The sequence below is a fragment of the Sitophilus oryzae genome, unplaced genomic scaffold, assembly GCF_002938485.1.
Source record: "Sitophilus oryzae breed Bouriz unplaced genomic scaffold, Soryzae_2.0 scaffold_937_pilon_pilon, whole genome shotgun sequence".
In the NCBI taxonomy this organism is placed as follows: domain Eukaryota; kingdom Metazoa; phylum Arthropoda; class Insecta; order Coleoptera; family Curculionidae; genus Sitophilus; species Sitophilus oryzae.
This window is the reverse complement of record NW_022147569.1, coordinates 1,422,818-1,449,713: the sequence shown is the minus strand read 5'-3', so window position 1 is coordinate 1,449,713 and position 26,896 is coordinate 1,422,818. Positions and strand designations below refer to the sequence as shown.

The following is a 26,896-nucleotide window of genomic DNA, read 5'->3' as shown; positions in this document are numbered from 1 at the left end:
AAAGAATAATAAACCTTATCGTTAAAAAAATAATAAATTTATGATTTATTTAATTTATTGCTTAAATGTTTTATGATAACTCTTATCAGATTAAAATTTCCAGTCGTAAATATATTTGATTTAATTTGTAGAGAAAATAAGTAAATAAAATTTACTAAAATTAACTATGTAAGATTAGGCCATGCATCAATAAATATTGATATAAAGGGTGTCACTAGTTAAGTTTGCATTAAATGGCGGGTTTATACTTCCAGTATTAGTTCTAACAGTACCCTTAACATTAACCCTAAGAAATTCACCTTATGATCTTAAGGAAATCCTATTTAGCCTTAAAAATATAAAATATCCCATATTTCTTAGGAGCCTTTAGGACTAAAGTTAATGTTAAAATTGATGCGTTGGAAGCATGCATATTAGCCGTTAACGTTGATTCATATTCCTGGGATTAGGACTAATGTTAGTGTCAAGGTTAAGATCGGAACCCACTATAAAAGTTTCTAGATACCTTTTTTCTACTGTAAAAAACTACAATATATAAATTGGAGATCCATTGCACATTATTATCATCCAATGAGATCTCTTATTTAAAATTATTAATATTTTCAACATGACTACACTTCCAGAAATGCCAGAAACATGTTTAAATGTTTAAATCTACACTACTACATATTGTTTCTTGTTAAACATTTACAATTTGACTAAAGTCGAATATTGATATCAAGCAGACTAAAAATAAACCGTTATTGGCAAACAAATATTTAAATTGGAATCTGAAAATTGTCTGTGAAGAAAAAGTAATTTAACATAAAAATCGAAGTTATATTAATTAATAGGTATATAGGGTGGTGACAATTTCGATGCTCAACATTGGCATCTCAGAAACTACAAGAGATACGAATTCGGTATAATGGGACAAAAGTTGCGCAATTAGAAGTTTGACAAACACCTAGGAAGAAAACCCCGGTATCTTGATTAGTTTCGGATTTATGTCAAAAAAATGAAAATAATGCGTTTATTTTAAATGACAATATCTTCAGAACTATTGTATCTATTGCAACGTAAGTTGGTAGTTTTATATCTTTGACCCCGGCCAATTAAATGCCGTTTTCAGAAAATTTCTAAGACTTCTAGATTTCGCACAACAACAGTCAAGTTTTTGTTTTCTTATGGCCGCCATTTTGAATTTTTATACTATTAGATAGAGCAAAAAATAATCTATACGGTGGTATCTAATTTTTATTCAATATTACGTAAATTCACCCAAAAAAAATAGATTTCTTAAAAATTCGCTCAAAAGATCAAGTCTGCCTTGGAAATCCAATTGACACTTTATATGACAGCAAGTTAATTTTGGTTTACTCTATTAAGTATCAGATCTGGACACAAAAAATTATAGTAGATAGTGTAAAGTGTATTAACAGTCAACAATATGTTCACAAGTGAGGAAACACGAGATATGTATAATGTTTACTTAAAAAATAATAGAAATTCCGATATGGCATGCGCAAGTTATAGAACATTGTATCCTGAAAGGACACAGCCTCACCGTACTATTTTCGCAAGGATTTCAAGAAATTTAGCAGTTGCTGGTAACTTTAAAAAACAAAAAAGCAGTATTTTAAAAAAGCTTATGATATTAACGTACCAGCTTAGATTGAAATAAATCCGGAAAGTTCTAGTCGTAAAATAAGTCGCAAGTGTTGCGTAAGTGATTCTTATGTAGGAAAAATTATCAAAAAACATAAATATCGCAACTTTTATTATCAATTTAATCAAGATACCGAGGTTTTCTTCGAGGTGTTTGTCAAACTTCTAATTACGCAACTTTTGTCCTATTTAACCGAATTCGTATCACTTGTAGTTTCTGAGATGCCAATGTTGGGCATCGAAATTCTCACCACCCTGTATAGTGATAAAAAAGTTTTGTACGTATTTTGTTGGATGACAGAAAATCAATTTTTAAGGGGAATTACATTGTAATTTTTTTAACTGTCAAAATCTAGGCCCACTTGATTGTAAAATTTTATTTAATCATATGTTACAAACACTGAGCGTCTTTTAGTGGCTATAGCTATTTATGAATAATTCGGCTATCAAAAGATTAACAACAAGAAAAGACATAGATTATTATTATATTATAATTAAGATTTTCCTGCTTGCTTTTAATTTATATTACATAAAAAACCGTAGAATTAACAACATATTAAAACCATAGAACCGTATAATCAAAAACAGCGTCAAAGACGGCTGGGGAATCAATGATAATTTAGGCGAGATCAATCTATAGACGTCATTTACTAAAAATTGATATTAAGCTTAATTAACAAAATTCAAAAATTAAATCTAATTTTATTATAGAAAGATTCAAAAAGGATAGAACCCGTTTCCAGACACACAAATCTATTTCCAAAAATATTTTATCTTGAATTTTAAACTAAGTACACCATTTAAAAGTCATTTTTACTCAATATTGAAATTAATTACAATCTTCTTAAGGCCAACTGGCAATAAGCGCCATTAGGAAATAAAGAAGAGAAAGGGTCAAGTAAATGACAATTCTTCTTCTTTATGTGCCCTGCCCGGTTCTCCGAACGTTGGCGATCACTGCAGAGAGCGCAACTCTATCTTCTGCCAGTCTGAAAAGCTCACCAGCCCCAGACACTCCCGTCCACTGTCTGATATTCCTCAGCCATGACATCTGCCTTCTGCCGACTCCTCGTTTGCCCTCTATTTTTCCTTTTAGAATAAGTTGTAAGAGATGATACTTTTCTCCCCGCAACACATGTCCTAGGTAGGAAATCTTGCGACATTTTATCGTTGTTAGCAGCTGTCGTTCTGTTCTTGCTCGCCGAAGGACTTCTTCGTTGGTCAGCATATCGGTCCAGGAGACTCGCAGCATTCTTCGATGAATCCACATCTCCAATGCCTCCAGTCTATTAAGCATGACAGCTTTCAAAGTCCAGCTCTCAACTCCATAGAGAAGGACGGACCAAACGTAACACCTGACCATACGTTGTCGCAGTTTGAGATTTAGGTCTTTGTTGCAGAATAGGGATCTCATCCTTTTAAACGTTGTTCTTGCTATTTCAATACGGGATTTGATTTCAATGTCGGGTTCCAGGCTCTCCGTGATTATGCTGCCCAGATACTTAAACTGATTTACTCGTTCAATCGCGGAACCGTTGAGGCTGAGTTGTGCATTTACATGTCGTTCTCTGCTGAACACCATAAATTTCGTCTTGCTGGTGTTTATGTTTAGTCCCAGATCTACTCCAGTTGAGCTTATTTTATCAATCAGATGTTGGAGCCCCTCCATACTATCGCAGATAATCAGAGTGTCATCTGCATATCTAATTGTATTCAAGAGAACACCGTTAACTTTTATTCCATGTTCGGTGCCCTCCAAGGCCTCTTTAAATATTTTATCCGAATATAGGTTGAATAAGAGGGGCGAGAGGACACAACCCTGGCGAACTCCTCTCTGGATTTCTAAGCTAGAAGTTTTTATTGATCCAGTACGAACCTCAGCTGTTTGACCCCAATAGAGGTTTTCAATCAATCTGATATCTTTGCTGTCTAGTTGGATTTGTCGCAGTATTTCCATTAGCTTTGAGTGGCGCACCCTGTCGAAGGCTTTTTCATAATCAATAAAGCATGCGAAGACATCTTTCCGTTGGTCGCGACATTTTTGAAGTAGGACATTGGCTCCAAAAAGGGCCTCTCGTGTTCCAAACGCATTTCTGAATCCCATCTGGGCGTCGTCCATATCGAATTCGCACTTCCGTCGTATCCTGGCATGAATAATACGTAGAAAGGTCTTCAGTAGGTGGCTCATGAGGCTAATTAGTCGATAGTCGCCGCATTTTTTAGGACGAGTTTTTTTAGGGATTGTCACAAATGTTGAGTTTAGCCAGTCTTTTGGTATCACTCCGGTGTTATATATTGTGTTAAATAAGTTTGTGATTAGTCCTATGTTGTTCCCCTCAATAAGCTTTAAGACCTCTATTGGAATCCCGTCGGGACCAGGAGCCCTTCTGGTCTGCGCCGTTGAAATAGCATGGATCACCTCCGCCTGGAGTATTTCTGGTCCGTCAACAATATCCTGGGCGTCGGGCAGGGGTGGTCTCTCGTCCCTGAAAAGATCATCTATATATTGCTCCCAGGTGGCTTTTACTTCATCTTCCTTAATGATAGGCTGATCTAATCCATCAAAAAGTGACAAGGAATGTTGTTTCCTGTTGATTCCAGCTATCTCTTTAATTTTTTTGTGCATTTGGTGGGTGTTGTGTCTGCTTTCAAGATCTTCCATTTCTCTGCATTTATCCCTCATCCAGCGTTCTTTTGCCTTCTTAATTTCTGCTTTTATGGTCCTGTTCATTTGGTTATATTCCTCCTTGTTATTCTTAACCAATCTTCGTCTCTCCATCAGGTTCAATATGTCATCAGTCATCCACCTGCTCTTCTTGAGTCTTTTGGCTGGTTGTAAGTTTTTGGAACATACCCCGGTAAGAATACACTTTAGCTCCTCCCAAAGGGGTTGCACTTGTGGGCAATTTTTGTGTGCCACTTTGGCCAATTCGCTGTTGAGTTCTTGTCGCAAGTGCTCTCTTACTCGTGGATCCTCTAATTTTGACATATCTAACAGGTTGTCTTTTGGATTACTTTTAGTAACCTTTAACTTTAACTTGAGGTTCGCCACCAACGGGACATGATCGGATTCCGCGTCAGATCCTGGGTAGGTTGTGACACTTTTTATACAGTTTCTAAAGCGTTTATTGATGAGAATATAATCGATTTGGTTTCTTACAGGTTCTTGAGTGTCACTTTCAGCGGGTGATATCCATGTGTAAAGACGCCTTTTAGGAAGTTTAAACCAAGTGTTCGTAATGACCATGTCTTTCTCTTGACAAAACTCAAACAGTCTATCTCCCCTGTAGTTACCTTCTCCCAGTCCAAATCTCCCCACTAGATCCAGTCGGTGCCCCTGACCAATTTTAGCATTAAAAATGACAATTGGGGATTGATATTATAGTGTTAAATTCAATATTAAATTAGCAAAATCTCCTCACTAATAAAAATATTGTATATCAAAATAAGTTCATTAGGCGCAATTTACCATTATACAAAAGTGCTTCGTTTGTCCGGAGTGCTTCGTTTGTGTAGAGGGGATCAAACTTTAAAAAAATACACATTTTTTTCAGATATTTTAAGAACCGTTATTCCGATTTGAATAAGATTTTGGGTGTCTATGTTTTGCTAAGTGCTCTAACATTTAAGTTTCAGAAAAATCATGACTAAGTACGAGATGGATGAAAACTACCCCCACCCCTACATATTTTTTTCGAAAAATGGTCCCTCTAGTATTTACTACATTTTTTATCTCTTGTAAAAAAACGCCACCGTGCATACTTTTTGAGGAAAAAAAAATTCCGAAGCTGATTTTCAAAAGATGTTTCGGTTTGGTTTAGTTTGGTTGCAAGGTACAGCCGTTCGGTATACAAGAAAGGTAATGTGGCTAGCACTACGCTTCAACCGCCTATTATTACCTCAGAATTGTGAATCCCAAGTACTCATTTAAGGCTGAGTCGACCTAGGTACCCAAACTATTTTTATTTTAATAAAAATAGTCGGCTGATGAAATGCCGGGTGTGGGATTCGAACCCACTACCTTGAGATTGGTAGACGAGAGCCTGTACCTCTACGCCACGGGGCACCTAAAATATATTATGCTCTTAATAATCTAGTTGGCGAAAATATGGAAAATCTTACGTTAGTATCACAAATTATATTGGACAATAAGCTTCATAAAAGCTTTAAAACATTAATCAATTTTAAATTAATTAACGTTCGGGTTTATTTTTGATTGATGCCCTCTAACGAACAAACAAAGCACATTTGTATAATGGTAAATTATGTGCAATTAATTTATTTTGGTTCGAAAAATACGTAGTTGTTCCATGTCCACGGAATATTGGAACTCCCTGTATATTTTGTAGGTCTGCATTGAAAAATAAATTCTCCAATTTCTTTTTTCTCAAAAACTACGCGATGTGACCTTTTTTTTTACAAGAGACAAAAAATGTAGGTAATACTAGAAATACCATTTATACGAAAAGAAAATCGGTCGTCGGTTGAGTTGGAAAGTATTTACACTAAAATTTATGTAGGGGTGAGGGTAGTTTTGACCTCGGTTTTCACTCTTCCCGTACTTTTTCGTAATTTTTGTGAAAGTCAAATGTCAGCACTTGGCAAAATACAGACACCCAATCTCATTCAAATAGCCATAACGATTCTTAAAATATTTGAAAAAAAGTGTTTATTTTTTTTAAAGTTTGATGCCCTCTAGCGGACAAACGAAGCACTTTTGTATAAAGGTAAATTGTGTCCAGTGAACTTATTCTGATTCCAAAAATACGTAGTAGTTCTATGTCCACGGAATATTGGGACACCATGTATATCAGACGGAGCGAAAAATTGCTGTCATCTTCGTTTCGTTTATCAGGAAGCATAGACACGATAAAACTATTTTGAATCAAGAGGTATTTTGAGTTAAAGCTACTTATTGCAATTCCCTAGACATAACAAATAATGCAACATTATCCAGGGACATATTCGAAAATATTCTAGTTGTTACTTTTTAATAAGAAAGTTATAAAGAACTAATCTAAACCCTTTAGTATTAAAAAATATACATACCGTGCTGGCAACTGTTACTCTTGGGTCGGTATTTACATGTGTGGAAGTAAATCGCATAGGGATCTTATTAAGTCGGAGTGAGAGAAATGCGACGGAGTGCTGTTGGCGGCGTTGCCGGTACGCCTTTCCCTATCAAGTAGGTAAAGTAAAATCACGATCGCAAACCGCTTATTTTTAAAAGACTTTTTTTTCGAAAAGATAACTAGATAGAATCATTAGAAATGTTTCTGAGCATCTGAAATGGAATTATAAGGATATCTATAAGGTGTCATTTTTTTTATAACTCAAGAAACACTTTAGATATTAAAACTTTTTCTTATTTTGAAGATAGGACCTTTTACAATATGTTTCCATAAGAAAAATTCGATAAGGTTGTTTTTTTCCATTCAAAAATTGTAAACAACCCATCTATTTACTTTTAGAGCATAGCAATTTTCAGCAGCCGTGTAATTTTTTATTGATAAAGATTTTCACTTACTGTCTATGAAGAAAATACAGCAGAAATATTAAGAAAGTTTTTGAAAAAATTCAATTCAATTATCAATTATTTCTAATAGATTTCAAAATATCGATTTTTGAATTCAGAGTTCTAATAGCCCGACCACTGTCGAAAACCAACTCAATTCCACTTATTTTTACCAAAAATGCAAGTGTTTCTAGCTTGTACTTAAAAATTTTCAAGCTATAGGGAAAATTACAGCGACTCGTTAATAAATAAACAAAATAAAGTCAAAATTACGAGACGTAATTAAATCGTGAAGCTGAACGCATGATGTACACCTTTCCCTAGAACTTTAAGTACTGACAGAGGTACTGATTGGGTCGACCGGTCAACTGCGACAAAACTGCGACAAATCTGCTATATCCCCTTCCACGTCTCTTAGCAATGTGCACAGTTTCTCGATTCATTTCATACGTTTGGCAACGTGTTTACTGTTCTCTCTTTGTTCAGTACATTATAAACGCATTGTACTCTTCTTACATACGGAATTCTCGACCCAAGACTAACCTTTGCCAGCCCTTAGTATTATTCAATTTAATAACATAATGCAGAATTTATTTTTACAAACAACAAGTATATACAGGGTGAGTCTTATTAAGTGCAAATGTTTTGAGGACTGATATATCTCGATAAAAGAAACATATTTTCTCTTTACCGTTATTCAAATCTAACATTCAAATAAGTCCAAAATAACAGAGTTATTTTACTTTGAAAATTAAAAAAAAATGATTTTTTGCTTAAATTTTGTGACCCACTGGATCTTTTCTCTGTTCTCTTTCTTGTAAACTTAATCAACTACTTATGTTGCCATATTATTAAGATATTATATTTTTTAACTGAAAATTCTAAAACAAAAATTTCAGAAATTCAACATTTTCAAAAAAAAATTCGCGAAAGGACCTCATAGGAGTGTTTCTGGGTTCTAAATACACTACCCCAAAAATATTTGCACTTATTTAAGACCCACCCTGTATAAGCATTTAGATTCAGCCAAAAAAGCAAACTTTATTCGATTGTAACTTACCTTAAAATACTTTACAGTCTTGACTCTTAATTCCATAGTTGAATCTTCATCACAAATTATAAATGTCTGGGGATGTTGCTGGAACGCAGACACTGTCCACATGTGATTTATCCCCTCCTCGATTGCCTTGTATAAGGCAAAGGCTTTATGTGAACCAGTTATTAAAATCATTACCTAGGACCATACTTATTAATAAAATTATTTTAAGGAAAAAACATGATAAGCGCTAATTTCTTAGTTTTAGGGTTTTATAATATTATAGTAGGTTTAACCGGTCCCTGCAAAAGCTGTAAAAACCTGTGATATATGCCTAGTAAAAATATACCTACAGGGAAAGAACCTGATGACCACCAGCCATCCAGGGCTCTCCTATAAAATTAGTAAAATGGCGCTTATCATGTTTTCCCCCTGGACCTTTTTAAAATGGTCTGCTTGAAAATCGGCCTAGGGCCATTCTTGCCGATTCATATGTAAAATGACTAGTAATGGGAAAACCCGATTAATTTTAATAATCGAGTACTCGAGTTTCAAGCGATCTCAATAATCGAGCGATCGCTAGAGCAAAATTTCGCTCGTATTTAAAAATACGGTTATTCGCCCGTCGCTTGTTGTACTCGTAACGCCAGAACAGTAGGTTGCGTGCGCAACACATTCTTTAGGTGATGAATGACAAGGGCAAGTAGCAAGCGACGAGTAATTCGCTTGATTTAGTTTATAGTTTATATATATATATATATATATATATATATATATATATATATATATATATATATATATATATATATATATATATATATATATATATATATATATATATATATATATATATATATATATATATATATATATATATATATATATATATATATATATATATATATATATATATATATATATATATATATATATATATATAGAGATATGGCAAAGTCCAATACTGCCGCAATTCCGCTATTAGCGCTGTTATTTTGCGTTTGTCGAACTTGTTCGACAAATTGTCGAGTTATGGCAACACAAAATAGCGTTGATTGATTTTGACGAGTATGCCAAAATTTTTAAAAATTTAGCCTTAACCTAGTTTTCTGATTTTGTCATCAAATAAGCATCTATATTCATAATTTTTCTTTATTTTCATAAAAAAAATTACTTTTAAATATATCAGGAATTTTAATTAGTGTCCAAAAGAAAGTGTGTCTAAAAAAGAGTACAATTTAACACAATAAAGAGTTATCTCAATTTTTATAAAAAAATACAGTATCTCGACTGATAAAATAACGTTCAGAAACTGTCAAATTACCGCACGGCGTCTTCTCCACCTAAATACCGGCTTGCGGTAACGTTAATAGCGCACAAACGCTTATTATGACACTTTAACTGTCATAGTTGCCAAAATAACGCCTCCGTTAATACCGCATATCGTTGCCATATCTCTCTTATTTTAAGCATTGTCGATGTTAGTTTGTAAAATTTTATCGCACAGATACACAACGGATAACATTGTATAAATTTGCTACCTGCAATGTATGTAGAAAATTCGCTTGGCTTTTTATCGAGTATGTCACATTAAAATCGGATTTCAATTTATTTCATTCTAGGGTCGCTTGCGTTCGTTGCTCGTAACTCGTCACTTGCATCGTTCATAATCGAGCGATGTCGGTTATTTCAATAATCGAGTACTCGAGCGAATTTTCGCCCGAGTTATCCCATCACTAAAAATTATCGCCTGAATCCAATTATAACCTCCGTTTTCTCTCAACGCCCCTGTTTTGGATGAAACGAATTATTTTGGTCCCTACATTGTAATTTCTAGAGTACTAGATACCGTATGATCGAAAAAAAACGGCGTCCAGTTGGCTGGGAAATGAACATCAATGACATTTCCCATATAAATTTACATATAAAATGACAGCAATCTTCATTCCATAGCCATCGCTGACGCCGTTTTTTCTCGATCATACGGTATTAGAGATGAGCAGAACTGCGATTCTCCAATCGCAATTGAAACAATTTTTAGATCGCTGCGACTGTAATCTGCGATTGCGATTTTAATATTTAAATGTTGTACTAATTGTCTGTGTATGTACCTATAGCTTAACATTTAAAAAAAGTTCATAAAAAGTTGTTTAGTTTTTAATTTTTTTAACATCTGCAACTACTGTATTCTTAAGGTGGGTATTCACTTGCAACAAAACACTCCAAACGAACCAAACGCGCCGCGCGCTGTAACAAGTTTGTGTAGTCAGTAGGTTGCGCGTTGCGCCGAACCGAACCGAACGCGCCAAACATTCTCCGAAGCTTGTCGGCAAAAGGGATTTGCTCAAAAGAATTTATTCGTTCGCCGGTGTTCAGTGGATACGGCAGTTTTGAACGTTCGTTGTGTTTGTGGTGTTTTTAAACTGTGCCTAGCTAAGGAGTGGAACAGAGAAAAGTGTTTAGAGTTAATTGATAAGTTTGAAAGGCACTATATTTTATGGGATCCTTGTAAATAAAATTATATGCATATAATCTACGTCAATAAGTAAGGCCGGCAGTATTTTGACGATGCAAAAAGAGGCGTCTTGCCCACGTTTTTCGTTCTTTCCTTTTTTCTCTTTTATGTTACCCACTAATGCCTCTATACTTAAAAAAGCACCAGCAGCTATAGTAATATCAGATACATCCACGACGACAAACACACTAACATTGATTACTGGTGGGAACGCAGCGAACACCGCAAAAAAGCGGAACGCTCCGTGCAAAATGTTTTGCTGCAGGTCGTTCAGAGCGCGCCCGGAAAATGTTTTGTTGCATATTGTTTGGAGTGCGCGGCGCGTTTGGTTGGTTCGGAGTGTTATTGCAAGTGAATACGCACCTTTATAGTACAATACACTTTATTCGATAGAAAATGACACTCTGAATAGAATGAAATAATTTATCAACTTTTGGCATTTTTGCATATGGTTTATCTAGAAATTGGAACATGCGATTCATAACGACAATTTGACTGAAATGTGTGGTACCAAATCATTTGTAAAAAATTCTTTTTCTAAATAGGCTAATGAGCCATCATTCCATTTGAAAACATTGAGATAGGATTTAAAATACGATTTGGGCATCTTTTAATCGGCCAGGACAACACACGAAAAACAATAGACAATTCATTTTTTTTCCAAGGATCCTTGATTAAACAGTAGTTTTTAACACAGCCATGGTACTCTAGATTGAAATTTAAAATATAATTTTTTAAGCTTAAATCTCAAAAGTTGACATATATGATATGCCATTCTATTCAGAGTGTCATTTTCTATCGAATAAAGTAAAAAAAAATACCGAAGGTTCCATTTAAAAATCAAAAGTTGTAGTCATTTCCGGTGAAACAGGAAGTGATCGAAACGAATTTAATACGACAATCAATCCTAATTTATGTCATATGCTAACATACCAAATCTCGTTTTTTTATCAGAAAAAATAAACAAGTTATACATGCGAACCACTCTTGAGAAACGCTCAGTATATTTTGATCTTGGCTCTAGAAAATATTATCTTCTCTATAAATAAATAAAATTAGAGAAAAAATTTAATCGCAGTTTACTATAAAATACTTCAATAGACCACAAAATTACATTCGCAACAAAATCGCAAATCGCAACTATAGTAATATTGGTTGCCTAAATTGAAATTCGCAAACCGAAGAAATCACAAATCGCAGCAAAATGGCAAATCGCAATTATAGGCTGCCTAAATTGAAACTCACAAATAGAAGAAATCGCAGTTGCAGTTGCCTATGAGAGTCAATCGCAGGTCGCGATTGCGATTTTTAAATCGCTGCGATTGAATCGCAGTTTGCGATTTGTTCCTCATCTCTACTAGAGATAGATGGCTACACCCATATCATCACTTTACATATTTCAGTTTCCATGAATATACTTGTAATCATTTAAAACTTCCCAACATGGCGGACTTCAGTATGGGAGGCTTAAAAAACGAAAATATCTAGCAGAAAATATCTAAATATATTTAGTAGGTATAATAAAGTTATAAAGTAACAGTTCCATCAAGACATCGCAAACTTGGAGATCAAATTTTCTGTGTAGTGGAATGTAAGCATGCTGGTTTCTGGGATGACAGAGTTATACCTCAGAGTATAAACGACCAGCAAGCACCGAATCATTACTGCTAAAATTATTATTTTCACTCTTCAAATTAAAACCAAATCTATAAAATTATTATTATTATCTAAATGATAAATATTATTCAGGATGTCAAACAGGCTATTTTCCGTTTGAATTTAGCACTGGCGTTTTTGCAATTTTGATTAATATTATTTTCTTTGATACTAGTAGTATGTTGTATATTAAATTACACAAATAAAGACCTTATTTATTATTTTACATAAGAATCAGTAAGAATGGCAGTCAGGATCGAGAAAAATGCATTTTTTGCAGATCAGTGTAATTAAATCATATCACTTACTTCTCTTGCATCCATAACAGTGCCAACGCCAACTGTTAAGGCTTGTTTCGGCACTTTTCCTATATCGTTCCCAAAAAATCTTGCATTTGCTTGTAGGGTATCTTGAGCTAAGGTTTTAACGCGAGTTCTTGATAATAAAGATGATCCGGGTTCGTTAAAAGCTATATGCCCATCAGGACCAATACCTAAAGTGTAATATGTATAGAATACATCTACAAAGTTACTTTGACGAATTTGTAACCTCCAATAAAGAGATCCACGCCACCCGCATCAGCAATTTCTTTCTCATATTTATTACATTCCTGGATCAGATCAGGTGCATTCCCGTCCAAAACATGAGCATTTTTAGGGTCAATATCGATATGTTTGAAGAAATTATTAAACATGTAGTAATGATAACTTTCAGGATGATCTCTGGGAAGGTTTACCTAAAATTTTAAACATAAAACGTCTATTCATACCTAGTGTGAGCAGATGATAAACATTTCAGACATATTATTGATCATTCGAAACACGAGAAACCTTATTCTGTATACAATTAATGGCGCAGATGATTTTTAAGAATTACAGGCAAGTAGATTTTAAAAGATTCGACAAAGAAAAACACGAAACTTGTCGAAATGTATGAATCGGGAATTGGCAGCAAAGATGTACCACATCTGAAAAATATATATTGGCAACAAACAGCCCACATTAAAGCTGAAAATGATACTTCCAATCCAGTCAGCACACAGAGAGGAGTAAGACAAGGATATTGTTGCGGACCCGTGTGAACTCGACCTAACCTAACTATATGTCTCGGAATGGACATCATGACCACTAGAGGTTTTGAGCTAAACCTCAAACAAGGAATTTTGAAAATAAATGAAGAAGAAGTGGTTCTGCATCGAAAATGTGAGGAGACACTTCGCGTGGTGGTAGCAGAAGATGTTTCGATCCCTGAGCGCTGTGAGATATTTTTGGATGGCTGCCTAGAAGGTAAAATGAATGATGGGAGTATTATTCTGTTGGAGCCAAGGAACCATGACATCGAAATAGGACGAGGGATCGCTGTTGGAAAAGCCCTGCTACGAGCGAAGAAAACTGTACCGGTGAGAGTAATGAACACGAATTATTATTCTATATCCTTGAAGAAGGGAACCCTCTTAGGGTACTGTTGTTCGGTCTCCTCAGTCGTTCGAAGCGTGGAAGCCTCCAAAGTTTCGACTTCAAAAATTCCGGACAAAATGGTGAAGGAGTTAGTAAACGTTAAGGGATTATCTCCCGAAAATAGTAGAAAATTGAGAAACCTGATAATCAAGTATCAAGATGTGTTTGATAAAGGAGAAGCAGGACAGAGAGGTCGTACCAATTTAGTACAACATAAAATTGATACAGGAGATGCGCGACCAATCAAACAAAATCCGAGAAGACTTCCGCTCGCCAAACGTGAAGAAGCTGATAAAATCCTTCGAGAAATGAAAGAAGAAGATGTCATCGAACCATCTAACAGCCCGTGGACATCGCCGGTAGTACTAGTAAAGAAGAAAGACGGTACCACCAGATTCTGTGTTGATTATCGGCAGCTCAATAATGTTACCAAGAAGGATAGTTATCCCCTGCCGAGGATAGACGATACTCTAGACACGCTGGCGGGGTTAACGATATTCTCTACGTTAGATCTGAAAAGTGGATATTGGCAAGTCGACATGGCGCCGAAAGATAGAGAGAAGACAGCGTTCTCGGTGGGCTCCGGACTGTGGCAATTTACCGTCATGCCTTTTGGATTGTGCAACGCGCCAGCTACCTTTGAGAGACTAATGGAGTCTGTGTTAAAGGGACTATCCTGGACTACCTGTTTAGTGTACCTGGATGACATCATAGTGGTGGGGAAATCCTTTGACCATCATCTGAAGAATTTGGAAGAAGTTTTCAAGCGACTAGGGAGTTCTGGTTTGAAACTTAGCCCCAAGAAATGTCATCTGTGTCAAGAAAAGGTACACTACTTGGGCCATGTAGTCTCCTCCCAAGGAGTTGCGGTAGATCCACAGAAGACCAAGAAGTGGAAGAGTGGCCGATACCTAAAGATAAACATGAACTACGAAGCTTTTTGGGACTATGCACATACTATCGCCGCTATGTACAGGGTTTCGCCACCATCGCAAAACCATTGACCAGACTTACCGAAGGCGAGAGGCGTTTCTCTTGGGACTCAGATTCTGACGAGGCATTCCGAAAATTGAAGAAGGCCCTGACTAATGCGCCCATACTTAGCTACCCTCTTGGCAACGAAAACTTTATATTGGATACCGACGCTAGCAATGTTGCGTTAGGCGCTGTTCTGTCTCAGATCCAGGATGGTCAAGAAAAAGTAATTGGTTATTTTAGTAAGACCTTGTCGAAACCGGAAAGGAACTACTGTGTAACCAGACGAGAATTACTAGCGGTAGTTAAAGCAGTGGAACACTTCTACAAGTATCTCTATGGAAGAAAGTTCTTGTTAAGAACAGACCATGCTGCTTTGAAATGGCTGTTGCAGTTTAAGAATCCTGAAGGGCAGGTAGCTAGATGGATTGAACGATTACAAGAATTTGATTTCGACACAGAACATCGAGCTGGGGCGATCCATCAAAATGCCGACGCACTTTCCAGAAGACCTTGCGATAAGGACTGTAAGCATTGTTCCCGAGCAGAAGAGAAAGAAGCGAAACTCCTAAGAACAACTGTGGTTAACGATACTTGGCAACCCGAAGATCTTGGAAACGACCAAATCAGTGACCCAGAATTAGGCTTACTGATTAACTGGAAAAACGCGGACCAAAGATCAACGTGGGAGGAAGTTTGCAGATATTCGCCGAACGTGAAGTCGTACTGGGCCCAGTGGAATTCCTTGGTAATAGATGACGGGTTACTCCGCCGTGTGATTGAGAGGCCAGAGGGACAAGAAGAGAGAAGGCAGATCGTCATTCCAAAGAAGAGGGTCCCGGAGGTCTTGGAGGAAGTTCACAATGGAACCAGCGGTGGACATCTTGGTGTTACCAAGACACTTGGCAAGCTGTGTGAACGGTTCTATTGGGTGAACTGCACAGAAGACGTGAGAGCCTGGTGTAAGAAATGCGACGTTTGCGCTGCTATCAATGGACCACAAAGGCGCGGTAAAGCTCCAATGCGCCAGTACAATGTAGGCAGTCCTTTCGAACGAATAGCGATCGACGTGGCTGGTCCTTTCCCAGAGACGAACGATGGCAACAAATACATTGTGGTAGTAATGGATTACTTCAGCAAATGGGTCGAGGCCTACGCGTTGCCAAATCAAGAAGCGTCCACCATTGCTGATGCTCTTGTTAAGGAATGGATCTGCAGGTTTGGTGTTCCCATGGAGCTGCATTCAGATCAGGGAAGAAACTTTGAGTCCAATCTGTTCCAAGGCGTCTGTGAGGTCCTTAACATCCGCAAGTCCAGGACGACTGCTCTGCATCCACAATCCGATGGGATGGTTGAACGCATGAACAGAACCATCAACCGTTATTTGGCCAAAGTAGTCTCTGACCACCAAAGAGACTGGGACAAATTTCTTCACCTGTTCCTGTTGGCCTATCGTTCATCCGTCCAAGAATCTACAGGGCAAACTCCAGCCAGCATCGTTATGGGACGGGAAGTGCGCCTACCTTGTGATCTGAAGTTTGGTTGTCGACCGGGAGAACATGTCGCTGGAGAAGATTATGTCCACACACTACGTCAAAGGATGGACGACATCCATCAGCGAGTCCGCCTAAATATTCAAAGCGCTAGTGACCGAATGAAGGAGCACTACGACATTCAAGCTGAGCATGGGGGATACCAACCAGGGAATTTGGTGTGGCTATACAACCCGCAGAGACGTCGTGGGTTATCTCCGAAGCTACAATCCTCGTGGGAAGGGCCATACGAAGTCATGGATAGGATTAATGACGTCGTATACCGTATCAGAAAATTGCCAAAAGGAAAACCGAGGGTAGTCCATTTCAACCGTTTGAGCCCCTACCAAGGCGAAATAGAAGATCGTGCTGGGACCGTGAGAACCTGTAGCTTTGATCCCCCTGATTCGGAGATGTCCTTTGACGATTTCATGGCCCGATACAACAGCAGTGAGAAGGCTCGCTATGGTGTAACCAAAGAAGAACAACGAGATCTCTTTTCCGTGCCTCCTGATTATTCGCTCGCTCATTGTGTGGCTCGAGATTTGCGGATGTCCAGAGGAATCGCTGCGACGTTCAATGAGAAGTTTGGGCGTGTCGGAGAACTACGCCGACAGGATCCAGAGGTTGGAAGCAACCGACAATGCATATGGTCAAGCAAGGTACATCTACCTGGTCACCAAGGAATGGTCCCCGAGTAAGCCGACTTATCTCAATCTATGGAAGACCCTGATTGAACTGAGAGAAGCCCTGCTAAACAACAACGTTGCACGATTAGCCATTCCGAAGCTGGCGTGTGGACTCGATGGTTTGAGTTGGCGTACAATCCGGAACATGATTGAAGTCTTGTTCAGATTTACGGGAATCGAGATCCTTGTTTGCTGCTACAACCCAAAGCTGAGATCGGGAGAGAAAACTGTAGACTGCTATTTCTACCAGACTTCGCAATGTACCAGGGGCCAGCTTTGCAAATACCTTCATTCACCGTGTACATCTCGGGACGAGCATGTGCCTAAGAAGGGGGCAGTGTTGCGGACCCGTGTGAACTCGACCTAACCTAACTATATGTCCCGCCCTCAGATGACCTGAACATCGAATTAAAGAATATACACCGTAATGATTCATTCGTTCGAGAAGAATCGAGTCCCACTGGAATGGACTAGTACATACGAGAACATTCGAAAACCTCCTCTACGCACCTAACGATCTATGCACTATTCTAGAGTTCTTTACCTGTCGGTATAAAAGCCGGTGGCTGTGGCCTACAGGGGGCAGTTATAAATATACCAGTGCAGTTGACGCGTTAAAATTCAAAATAAATTCTTAGTTATAAATCGTTTGTAAATAGTTCTATAAGTCTTTTATCATTATTGTTTTTGTTAATTAGTGTTAAATAAATAGTGTTTAAATAAATTGTGACTTTCTATCCACACGGAACCGACGAAAAACGTAACAATATGTACTGTCTTTTTCGTTATGCTATGCTTATTCTGAGACGATTTTTTGGAAGGTTTCTCTACAACAAATTGCGGTATTAAAGTCAATGATGAAGACTGAAGTCATTAACAACATTAGAATTGCCGAAGACACAGTTCTTATTGCCGACTCTGATGTTGTACTCCTGAGATGAAGATCAATTCCTCTAAAATCAAAGTAATGGTATTTGAAAAGAACCAAAATATACCAGCCCCCATTAATATAGGAGGCTTAGAACAGGTCTACAAGTTCAAATATTTGGGGTCCTGGATTTTTGACACCTTGAATAACGACGTGGACATAAAAACCAGAATAGAACAGGCCAGAAATGCATTTCTAAAAATGAAGAACGTTTTCCAGATTGGACCTTAAGTTGAGAATTAGACTCGATATAGCCTAAGAGCTGACGACATATTTAGAGATCATATTTTAGGCAAGCCAGAATAACTAAAAATGTATAGTTTATTAACTGGTGAACCCAGAATCCTAAGTCGGGCAGAGGGATTGCGGGTATTTCGCTACTGCGCAACCCATGACATTTACAAAAAAATAAATCCAAAAAACATCCTTTAGGCAACTTGAAATTTGTTTATTCTCAAATTTTAGTATACATAATAAGACATCACTTAACCAGAAAAAAAATTACAACAATCATATTTTTTTTCTCTCCCTGTCGCCGATTCTATTATATCTGTGGAATAGATCCTGTTTTGATTAATATTAGAGGTTGTAAATGTTTGACTAAAATTAATAATTTTTTATTAATTTCAAAAATTACGTAATTTCGATTATAAAATTTCTTCTATAACGTGTATTTTATTATTTTTATCCTTTTTGGACTCTAAGACGTTTGTTCTAAACTTTTATTTAAAAAGCCTGTCCTAAATCTTAATAAAATATAAAAAAGTTTAAATACGATATATTTTTAATTTAATTATAGCTTCATTAAAATAAAAATAAATACCCGGCTATGATACGGAGAGTTCAGGTGTACTTGAGAAACGAAAGACAGTGTTGTCACAAAATATACACCATACAGAAGCGACAAAGAGATTTGCTTCAAAATTTTTAGGAGGAGGTAATGCTGGTTAACTGTTAAACGTGACGTCAAAGAATTATACACCAAAAAAAAATTCACGACCGCAGGTATAATTATTTCTAGATATTATGCATAAAAGACTAAAAAATATATTTCATAATTATTTATTTATTTTTAATTCTAAATAAAAATACTGATTTAAATCTCTCTAGTTTTTAAAAATTAAATAAACCTGCCTTTCATCATTTTCTATTAAAATCTAACAATTTTCTTTCAGTGTGAAATGCTGTTCAAGGCGCACGGATGTCAAACGTGGCGTCACGCAATTAGTTCCCATTTGACCAATGCTATTCAAAGCTCTTTGTCGCTTCTGTATGGTGTATATTCTGTGGTGTTGTGTTTCTCGGCAGAGTCGTCAGGGAACGACCGTTACGACAGAGACAACCTATCTATCGCTCGTGTCGCACTCGTTATAACCTAAAACAATAACACAACAATAACAAGACATTGTCTGACCGCATGTTCCAGCTATTTATGAATGAGATGCTCAGTCTATATTTTATTTTAAGTCTATGCACCAAGCACTATTTCTGAATAGCGTTTAAAAATTGCTTAAATGGGCATGTGCGGGTATTTGACAACCCGGGCCGGCCGGCGAGATCTTTTATTTTAGGTTATGTTTGAATTGTTTTGAATTATTACTTTAGTTTTATTAGGTAATTTGATATTTAAGAACCTATAAAGAGGCTTAGGTTTACAGCAGATGACGACTTAGCCCTTCTAAGAGAATTTGTTGCTGTTGCCCTAAACCCACTGGCAGACGTTGAACAATAAAGCACTGGAAATAAGCACTTTAGACCTTTAGTTTTAAAATACCTAGTAAACAAAACAATTTCAAAGTTTTAAATTCAAAGTTAGGTTAAGTTTAAATAGCAGATGCGACGCGAACAGAATTCTTTCCGATCCGATAACTATAAATGAAAAGAGTTAATACCACTTCATGTAAAAGAAATAACACCTGGCCTTATTAACGTCCATGCACGCTATTCGGTTTAGCGATATCTCTCTATTACGCTGTTTATTGTTATTTTACGCGAGTTTATTTTTGCGCACAGGAAATTTTACTCGTTTGCACATCGTCATAAAAAACAATTTTCGTACCACGAATTAGGGACAAGATTTTTATCTGTATACTTATAGGATACCTAATCTGTGGCGCTAACAATAAGTGAAAAGAAAGAAATTTTAATATATTAATAACCCTATTATATTATTATATTATCTTACTTTTTCATGACTTTACACTTATATTATTATATTATTATCTGTTATTTACCATAAATAACACTTGACATTAAAATAAGTAAATATTAAAAATATTACTTACATATTCATCCATATTAAAAGTTTTTACATATTTGAATGAAATTTTTCCAGCTCTATAAAACTCAATTAACTTTTGATACATTCCATAGGGGGTACTGCCTTTAACATAAAAAATTAAAAAAATATATTTTATTGTCATAAAACTAGAGTTTGAAGCCACCAATATTAAAAGCCATCTTGAAATATAAAATTATGACTACTATTAGATGATTTAATATAAATCTGTTTAATCAAACAAAATTATTTTAAGAGCAACACACATAAAATATAAACAAAAAATTACTCTTATACCTATTAACTTTTATGGAAACTTATTATTAACTTAAAAAATTAATCAACAAATTTACTAAGATATTCAGTACAGTGACCAAATGAATACGAATATAAATGCACAGTTTTAATAATAATAACTACAATTAATAGATACATTTATTAGAAAACGTTTAAAAGACTATAATTTAAAAAATTAGTTTTCTATTGTAGTTTTGAATCAGTTGGGTGTTAAGAATTCTGATATTAAGAAAAATCATTAGAATTAAAATAAGATAGTTCATGTCATAATGAAATTAAGTATTGAAACATGACTGATTGTGCAACAGGTGCTATAAGTACCATATTAACAAATAAGTAGGTCAGTGTTGTATGCTAGAATAGGTAAGTACAGGCACCCTGAGAAGTACCCTATATTTATTTAAATAACTAAATATTAAATAGAGATATATTAAGTAGAATTTTAAATATAAAATACATATCTAACCTGTAGGTAGTCCTAATACAAAATATTTCTCAGGACCAGGTTGAAAATCTTGAATTCTTTTTTTAACATATCTGGCTGCCCATTCTGCAACTTCATTTGGATCATTCAAAATCACCAACCTCATTTTAGATTTTTCTACGTTTATGCAGTAATAACTGAAGGCTACTGAGCACTGATAAAGCAACCAAATATTTTCATTACTGTCGACACAAACCACGAAACCTGAATATGTATTACCACAGTCGTCAATCCAAACCAGTTGTTTTTAATTTCTTTTATCAGAGTTTGTTGACCTAAATCATTTATGAGAGGTAAATAAATAGAAAACGAACCGATAAAGTCCGGAGAGATAATCAAACGAGCGACATCAAAATAATATTTGTCAGATACAAGATACAAGTTTGTTTGTGTCTGCAGTATTCCAATTATATAGTTGTTTTTCAACGAAATTATAATAACTTCTCTGCTTCTCACGTTCGGTCGTTTTTATCGTTACGATCATGACCCACATAACCACAGTTACCACACCACACAAAGTCAGCCAAATATAGATAGTTGTTCATTCAAGTGAATAATCTTCATTTTAAAAATGTATTTTTAGCTCTGTTTTTAGTTTAAAATCATATTTTTAAACACAAATATTCTTTCTAACCTCAAATGTCAACAAATGCATGTCAAAAGACACAGATTGTGCATCGTGCATCGACATAGGCGGGTAAATTTAGGGTTCAAATTTTAAAAATATTCAAAAAGTCAGTACCTATTGATGAAATCACCAAAACGTCATTCTATAGTCTGTCTAACGAGAGTATAAATGACAGTGACAGTTGTGTCTGTCATTTTAATGTAGATGTAAATTGTATTTTCTATCATTTTTTGAGTGGCGTGTTGGTTGGTTTGGGTTCTAAATCTTCCGTTTAATCTTCTCTACAAGGTGTTCCTTAAAGTTTGTTACTTAAGGGAGTCATTCGTGGACCTATTCTTTGATGATACCGTGCGATTGAAAAAAAACGGCGTCTAGTTGACTCGGAAATGACGATCGATGACATTCCCCATATATTTTACATAAAAAAACACAGCAATCTTCATTTTATTGCTATGTTTCGGAGGATGGCAAGAAGGAAACACTTCTTATTTCAATACATTAGTCTTTATTACTATTAGATAATATAATATCACATTTCTTTGTTATAGTCTATAAAATGAATAACTTTGAATTTTGACCGTTATTTTTTACCAACATGGCAAATATAAAATCAATCTGTCAAAAAAGTTACTGATATTTTTTAAGTAGTCTTTAAATTGAGTGCCTGAACGAATCAGATAGGTAACTCTTTTTACTTTCGTGAAATAGAAAAAATAATAATAAAACAAGTGACAGTTCTCAAGTCACCAAGTCACCCCCTCTTCTCGAAATGGCATAATTGTCAAAAAAGTTGTCAACTTTTGACATTTCTAAATATCAGACTAATGCCGTCTCTAATAGAACAGTCTCGGAGCGAGATTTATGACGTCACGCTAATTAGATGCGGATTAATAAATATGTTGTAGAATACATGGAAAACATAATTATTCCTCGTATTTTTGGTTTGTATTTTAAAAATGATATAGTTTACATAAAATATACATAATATACAGTTAATAAATATAATATATATACCTATTTATAGTAATAAATACTTTGGCAAATAAACTATGATGATGATCATCCTCTTTAAATGGCCAGATCATACACTTATTTTTGACCATTCCCAATTACAATCACGATTTTTACAAATCGCCTTTAGGAAAACTAAAAATAAACAGTTTTGGATCATCTGTAAACACGATTATGTTGTATAAACTTACACATGAAAACTAATCATTTTTCCCGGCGTATTAGCTTTCTTAGAATGACTATGAAATATACAACAAGCCTTTTTCAATTAGTGTTTAGAATAATTGAGATAATAATAAATTTTAACTAGATAACAACACAAACGAAAAAAAAACAAAACAAACAGATGTCAATTAAAGAGGGGAAGTGACAGCGAGACCTGGAAGATGTCTGCCATCTTGCCGTCGACAAAAATTTGGATGCGCACTCGTCGAAGCTCATTCTCCCACTTCCATATCTCTGATACCGACTGGCTGCTGGCTGTAGTCGGCGTTGCTTGCGCACACAAACCCTAGGCTAGGCAGTGTTGCCACAACATAACATTTATAACCATCGCTGACGCTGTCTTTTTTTCGATCCAAGTTAGACAGGTTGTTTCCTAAGTAGTTTTAAAAAATTGAGGATGTGATTGGAGTCTAAAGTATTTTCTCTCTGATCTATAGGGTGTTTAAAAAAATCGAATTTCTCGCAATATGTTAAAACTACTTTATATATTTCCTTCAATTTTACTTTGCGGATTCCAGGTATAAAGGGAGTTCATTTCCATTAATTGTTGTCCAACTTAAATCAGTGACGTACGTACGCACTCACCTCTGGATTATTTGATTAATATAAATGGTAAAAAAGTCTATACCTATGTAGCGGATTCATCTCTCCAAAAAATCCTATGGGTATTTCGCCACTGCAAGAAAGTCTACAAAATAAAATAGTTACTTTTTGTAAACACTGCTGCCTTAATCTAACTGAGACTAATTGTCAGCAGTGGTTTACTAATAAACAAATTTTTTAGTAGAACGTCACAGAAAATAACTAAATAACTATTTTATTTTGTAGATGTTCTTGCAGTGACGAAATACCCATAGGATATTTTTGGAGAAATATAAATGGTACACCAATGCTTTTTTGAGAAAACTATTTTTTTTCAAACGTCACAAAAGTATTAATTTTAGCGACTAGCGACGTGATTGACAATATGAAAAAGTTACTTTAACGCCTGCCTAGGCATAAAAGTAAAGCACTTTTACGCCTAAGCGCTTAGAGAACTTTTAAGCCCTAATCATAGTTTTTCGATATTGTATAATTACATACAAGCATTATTTTTAAATCTTTTTATATTATTTGCAAAGTTCGAAATTGTTTAAAAAATCATTTGTTACGTTTGAAAAAAACATGTTCCATTCCGAGTAAAAATTACCGTTTGTGCCTCGCCTGTAATGTCAAACGTATAGCCTCGCCACGAAAAGTTAGAAGAAGTTAAGAACTTTTACTCCTAATAAAACAAACTATTTACTTGATTGTCCATCCTTTTTTAACAAGATTGATTTCTTCAGTTTTTTCGAGAAAAAAATTTAATCAACTCATCTCATTGCATATTCCAAAATCTCGAGAAAACCAGCATACAGGGTGGCGCCTCTCATACGCCGCGAAGGCTCCAAGGAGAACGACAGTTTGTATTGAAATGAAATTTTGTGAGCATATGTAGGTTAATTCGGAGCACTTTTTAAAAATATAGAGAGTTCTATAGGGTGTCCCCAAAAAGTTACATATCAAAGTTGTGTTTTTTGTAATAGAACAGAATCCTATATATTAATTGATTTTCGGACTCTGGGAGAAAACTAAAGGTGAGTTTTATAAGAGAAGTATATGACTAAAATGTAAGGTTTATACAGGGTGAGACAAAATATTGAACATTGGTCATTTTTAAAAGCATGTTACTCTCTTATTTTAAACGGAACACCCAGTATATTATTCCGATATTCAATAGAGAATTTATGTCTCTTCAAAGTACTATTAAGGTTGCCTACCCCTCAAACAAAGATTTTCCTAGATATTTTTATTTACATGATTTGATCTGAGTAGATCTTTATTATTTGATAAAATCTAGGTGGCTGTGATATGTCTGACGTTACTTCAACATAGCTGTCTAATTAGTCCAACTTTAATAACTAGTTATCATTTTGTGTCAGTTAAAACAAAGAAAATTCTTAGAAATTTGCCGAAAATGCAAACTTATCCTACATCAGAGAATTGATATGATTCTATTAGTTGGTGAATGCAGTGTGCATTCACGAATTAATAGAATACTTAAACGCTCCTGATTTTATCTAGTCTGGGTTTCTTTATTGGGATATGTTAAAGATAGTGTTTACTAAACTGGGCCAACTAGTGTCGGCAACATGAAAGAAATTATTGTAGCTGCTTTTCGAGGTAGAACTCCACATATGCCTTTTAAAATGAAAAGATCCTTATGAAAAAACAACCATTTTATGCAGTTAACAGGAAAGGAAGCATTTTGAGCATTTGATTTCATCTAGCTAATTCTTGTCGCATAATTATAGGTTTATATCTAGTTTTAATTCTGTAATAATTAAAATATGTTTTAAACGTGTATCTTTTTATTACCCTTGAGTATTTTACTCTACAATCTTTAATTTTTGTTAAATTAACAAAAGGTATATCACACGACAGCCACCTAGATTTTTCAAATAATGAAGATTTACTGACGCAAAACCATAAAAATTAAAATATCTGGGAAAATCTTTGTCTGAGGGGTAGGCAACCTTAATAATATTTTGAAGATATATAAATTCCCCATTGAACACCGGAAAAATATACTGGGTGTTCCATTTAAAATAAAGGAGTAACTTGGTTTTAAAAGTGACTAATGTTCCATAATAATTTTGTCTCACCCTGTATAACTTTTCGGGTCAAATTTCAATTTGGTTTAACATACAATGGTTTTCTTTAGTTCAATATCAGGCTATACAAGGTCAACTAAAATTTAGATAGCTGTTATCGAAATTTAAAATTTACTCTTTATTTTCACAAAATGTGAAATATGTCAAAATCCTTACATTTTAGGTATATGCTTCTTTAATAAAACTCATCTTAATTTTTTTCCTAGAATCCGAAAATCAATTAATATATAGGGTGTGACATTAGAAAAAACACAACTTTGATGTGTAACTTTTTTTGGGGACACCCTGTATAATTCTATATATTTTTATAAAATGCTTTCAGTTAACCTATATATGCTGCGAAAATTTCATTTCAATATAAACGACCGTTGTCCTTGGAGCTTCCGCGGCGTATGAGAGGCGCCACCCTGTACATACATGAATATCGAGGCGAACTTATTTTTTTCTTTTTTTTTCTCGAAAACTCTCCATTATACAAGTAAAACTCAAAAGATCAATTTTGTTCAAAAAGTATATTGACAGTCTAGAAAAAGAAATTGCTTTCTCGAAAAAACGCAGTGGCGTACCATTTATTTAAGCCAATTTAATTCAATTTTTTTAAAATTTTTAACACTCTTAGATTAAAGGTAGTAGTAGTTTACTTAGTAGATTAAAAAGAAAGTACTTTAAAGCCTATGTTTATACAGGGTAAGTCTTAAATAAGTGCAAATATGTTTAGGTGTGGTATTTCGACCCCAGGAACACGTCTATGAGGTTTTTTCGCAAAAAAAGATTTTGAAAATCGTGCATTTTCTTTTAAATTTTCCTGCATATTTTAGAAAACGTTTTAGAACTGCGTATTCACGGCAAATCATTCTTAATCTAAGGACAAATCTTCCCATGGATATTACCATGGCTACGGCTTTACTCTGTGATTACGGCAATAAAAGGGATGCAAATTTAGAAAAAAACGGTGGCTCTCAATTTTTCTTTAAAATAAATATGTTTTTTTTAATTTTCAAACTTGTATAACTCGGTTATTTTTACTTTTTTGAAAAACGGTAAAGAGAAAATATATTTTTTCTACAAACGTCAGTAAAAATGTAATTTTTAACGCATGCTGTCAGTGTCTAAAATGTGACATTATGTCACTGATGGTAAAAGTCATTTACTTTTAGCACCGGTGCTAAAAGTAAGTCACGTGATTTACTTTTAACTCTGAAGCGATAATATTATCATAGCAACCATAAACTTCATAATTAATTTGATTTCAGAATGACATATTATGAATTATTCATTAACGTAAAAAGGAATAATACCTTGATATATACGAGCATAAACTTGTTTGTAGAAA

At 35.1% G+C, this 26,896-nt stretch overlaps 1 protein-coding gene across 2 annotated transcripts in view; it reads right to left on the bottom strand.

Annotated features, from left to right (window-relative positions):
- The window catches only part of LOC115890892 (glucosamine-6-phosphate isomerase), a 44,976-nt gene extending 23,344 nt beyond the window's left edge, over positions 1–21,632 (bottom strand). Inside the window, exons 1-5 of one of the 2 annotated variants that reach the window (XM_030911243.1) lie at positions 20,989–21,632; positions 20,233–20,330; positions 12,916–13,102; positions 12,675–12,859; positions 8,223–8,396 (exon numbers count right to left, since the gene is read on the bottom strand). In XM_030911243.1, coding sequence (XP_030767103.1) covers positions 8,223–8,396; positions 12,675–12,859; positions 12,916–13,102; positions 20,233–20,330; positions 20,989–21,112 — 768 coding nt within the window. In that variant the 5' untranslated portion in view covers positions 21,113–21,632. The remainder of the gene's footprint in view (positions 1–8,222; positions 8,397–12,674; positions 12,860–12,915; positions 13,103–20,232; positions 20,331–20,988) is intronic. The other variant, XM_030911242.1, reaches the window with a different exon arrangement.
- Positions 21,633–26,896: the final 5,264 nt, after the last annotated feature.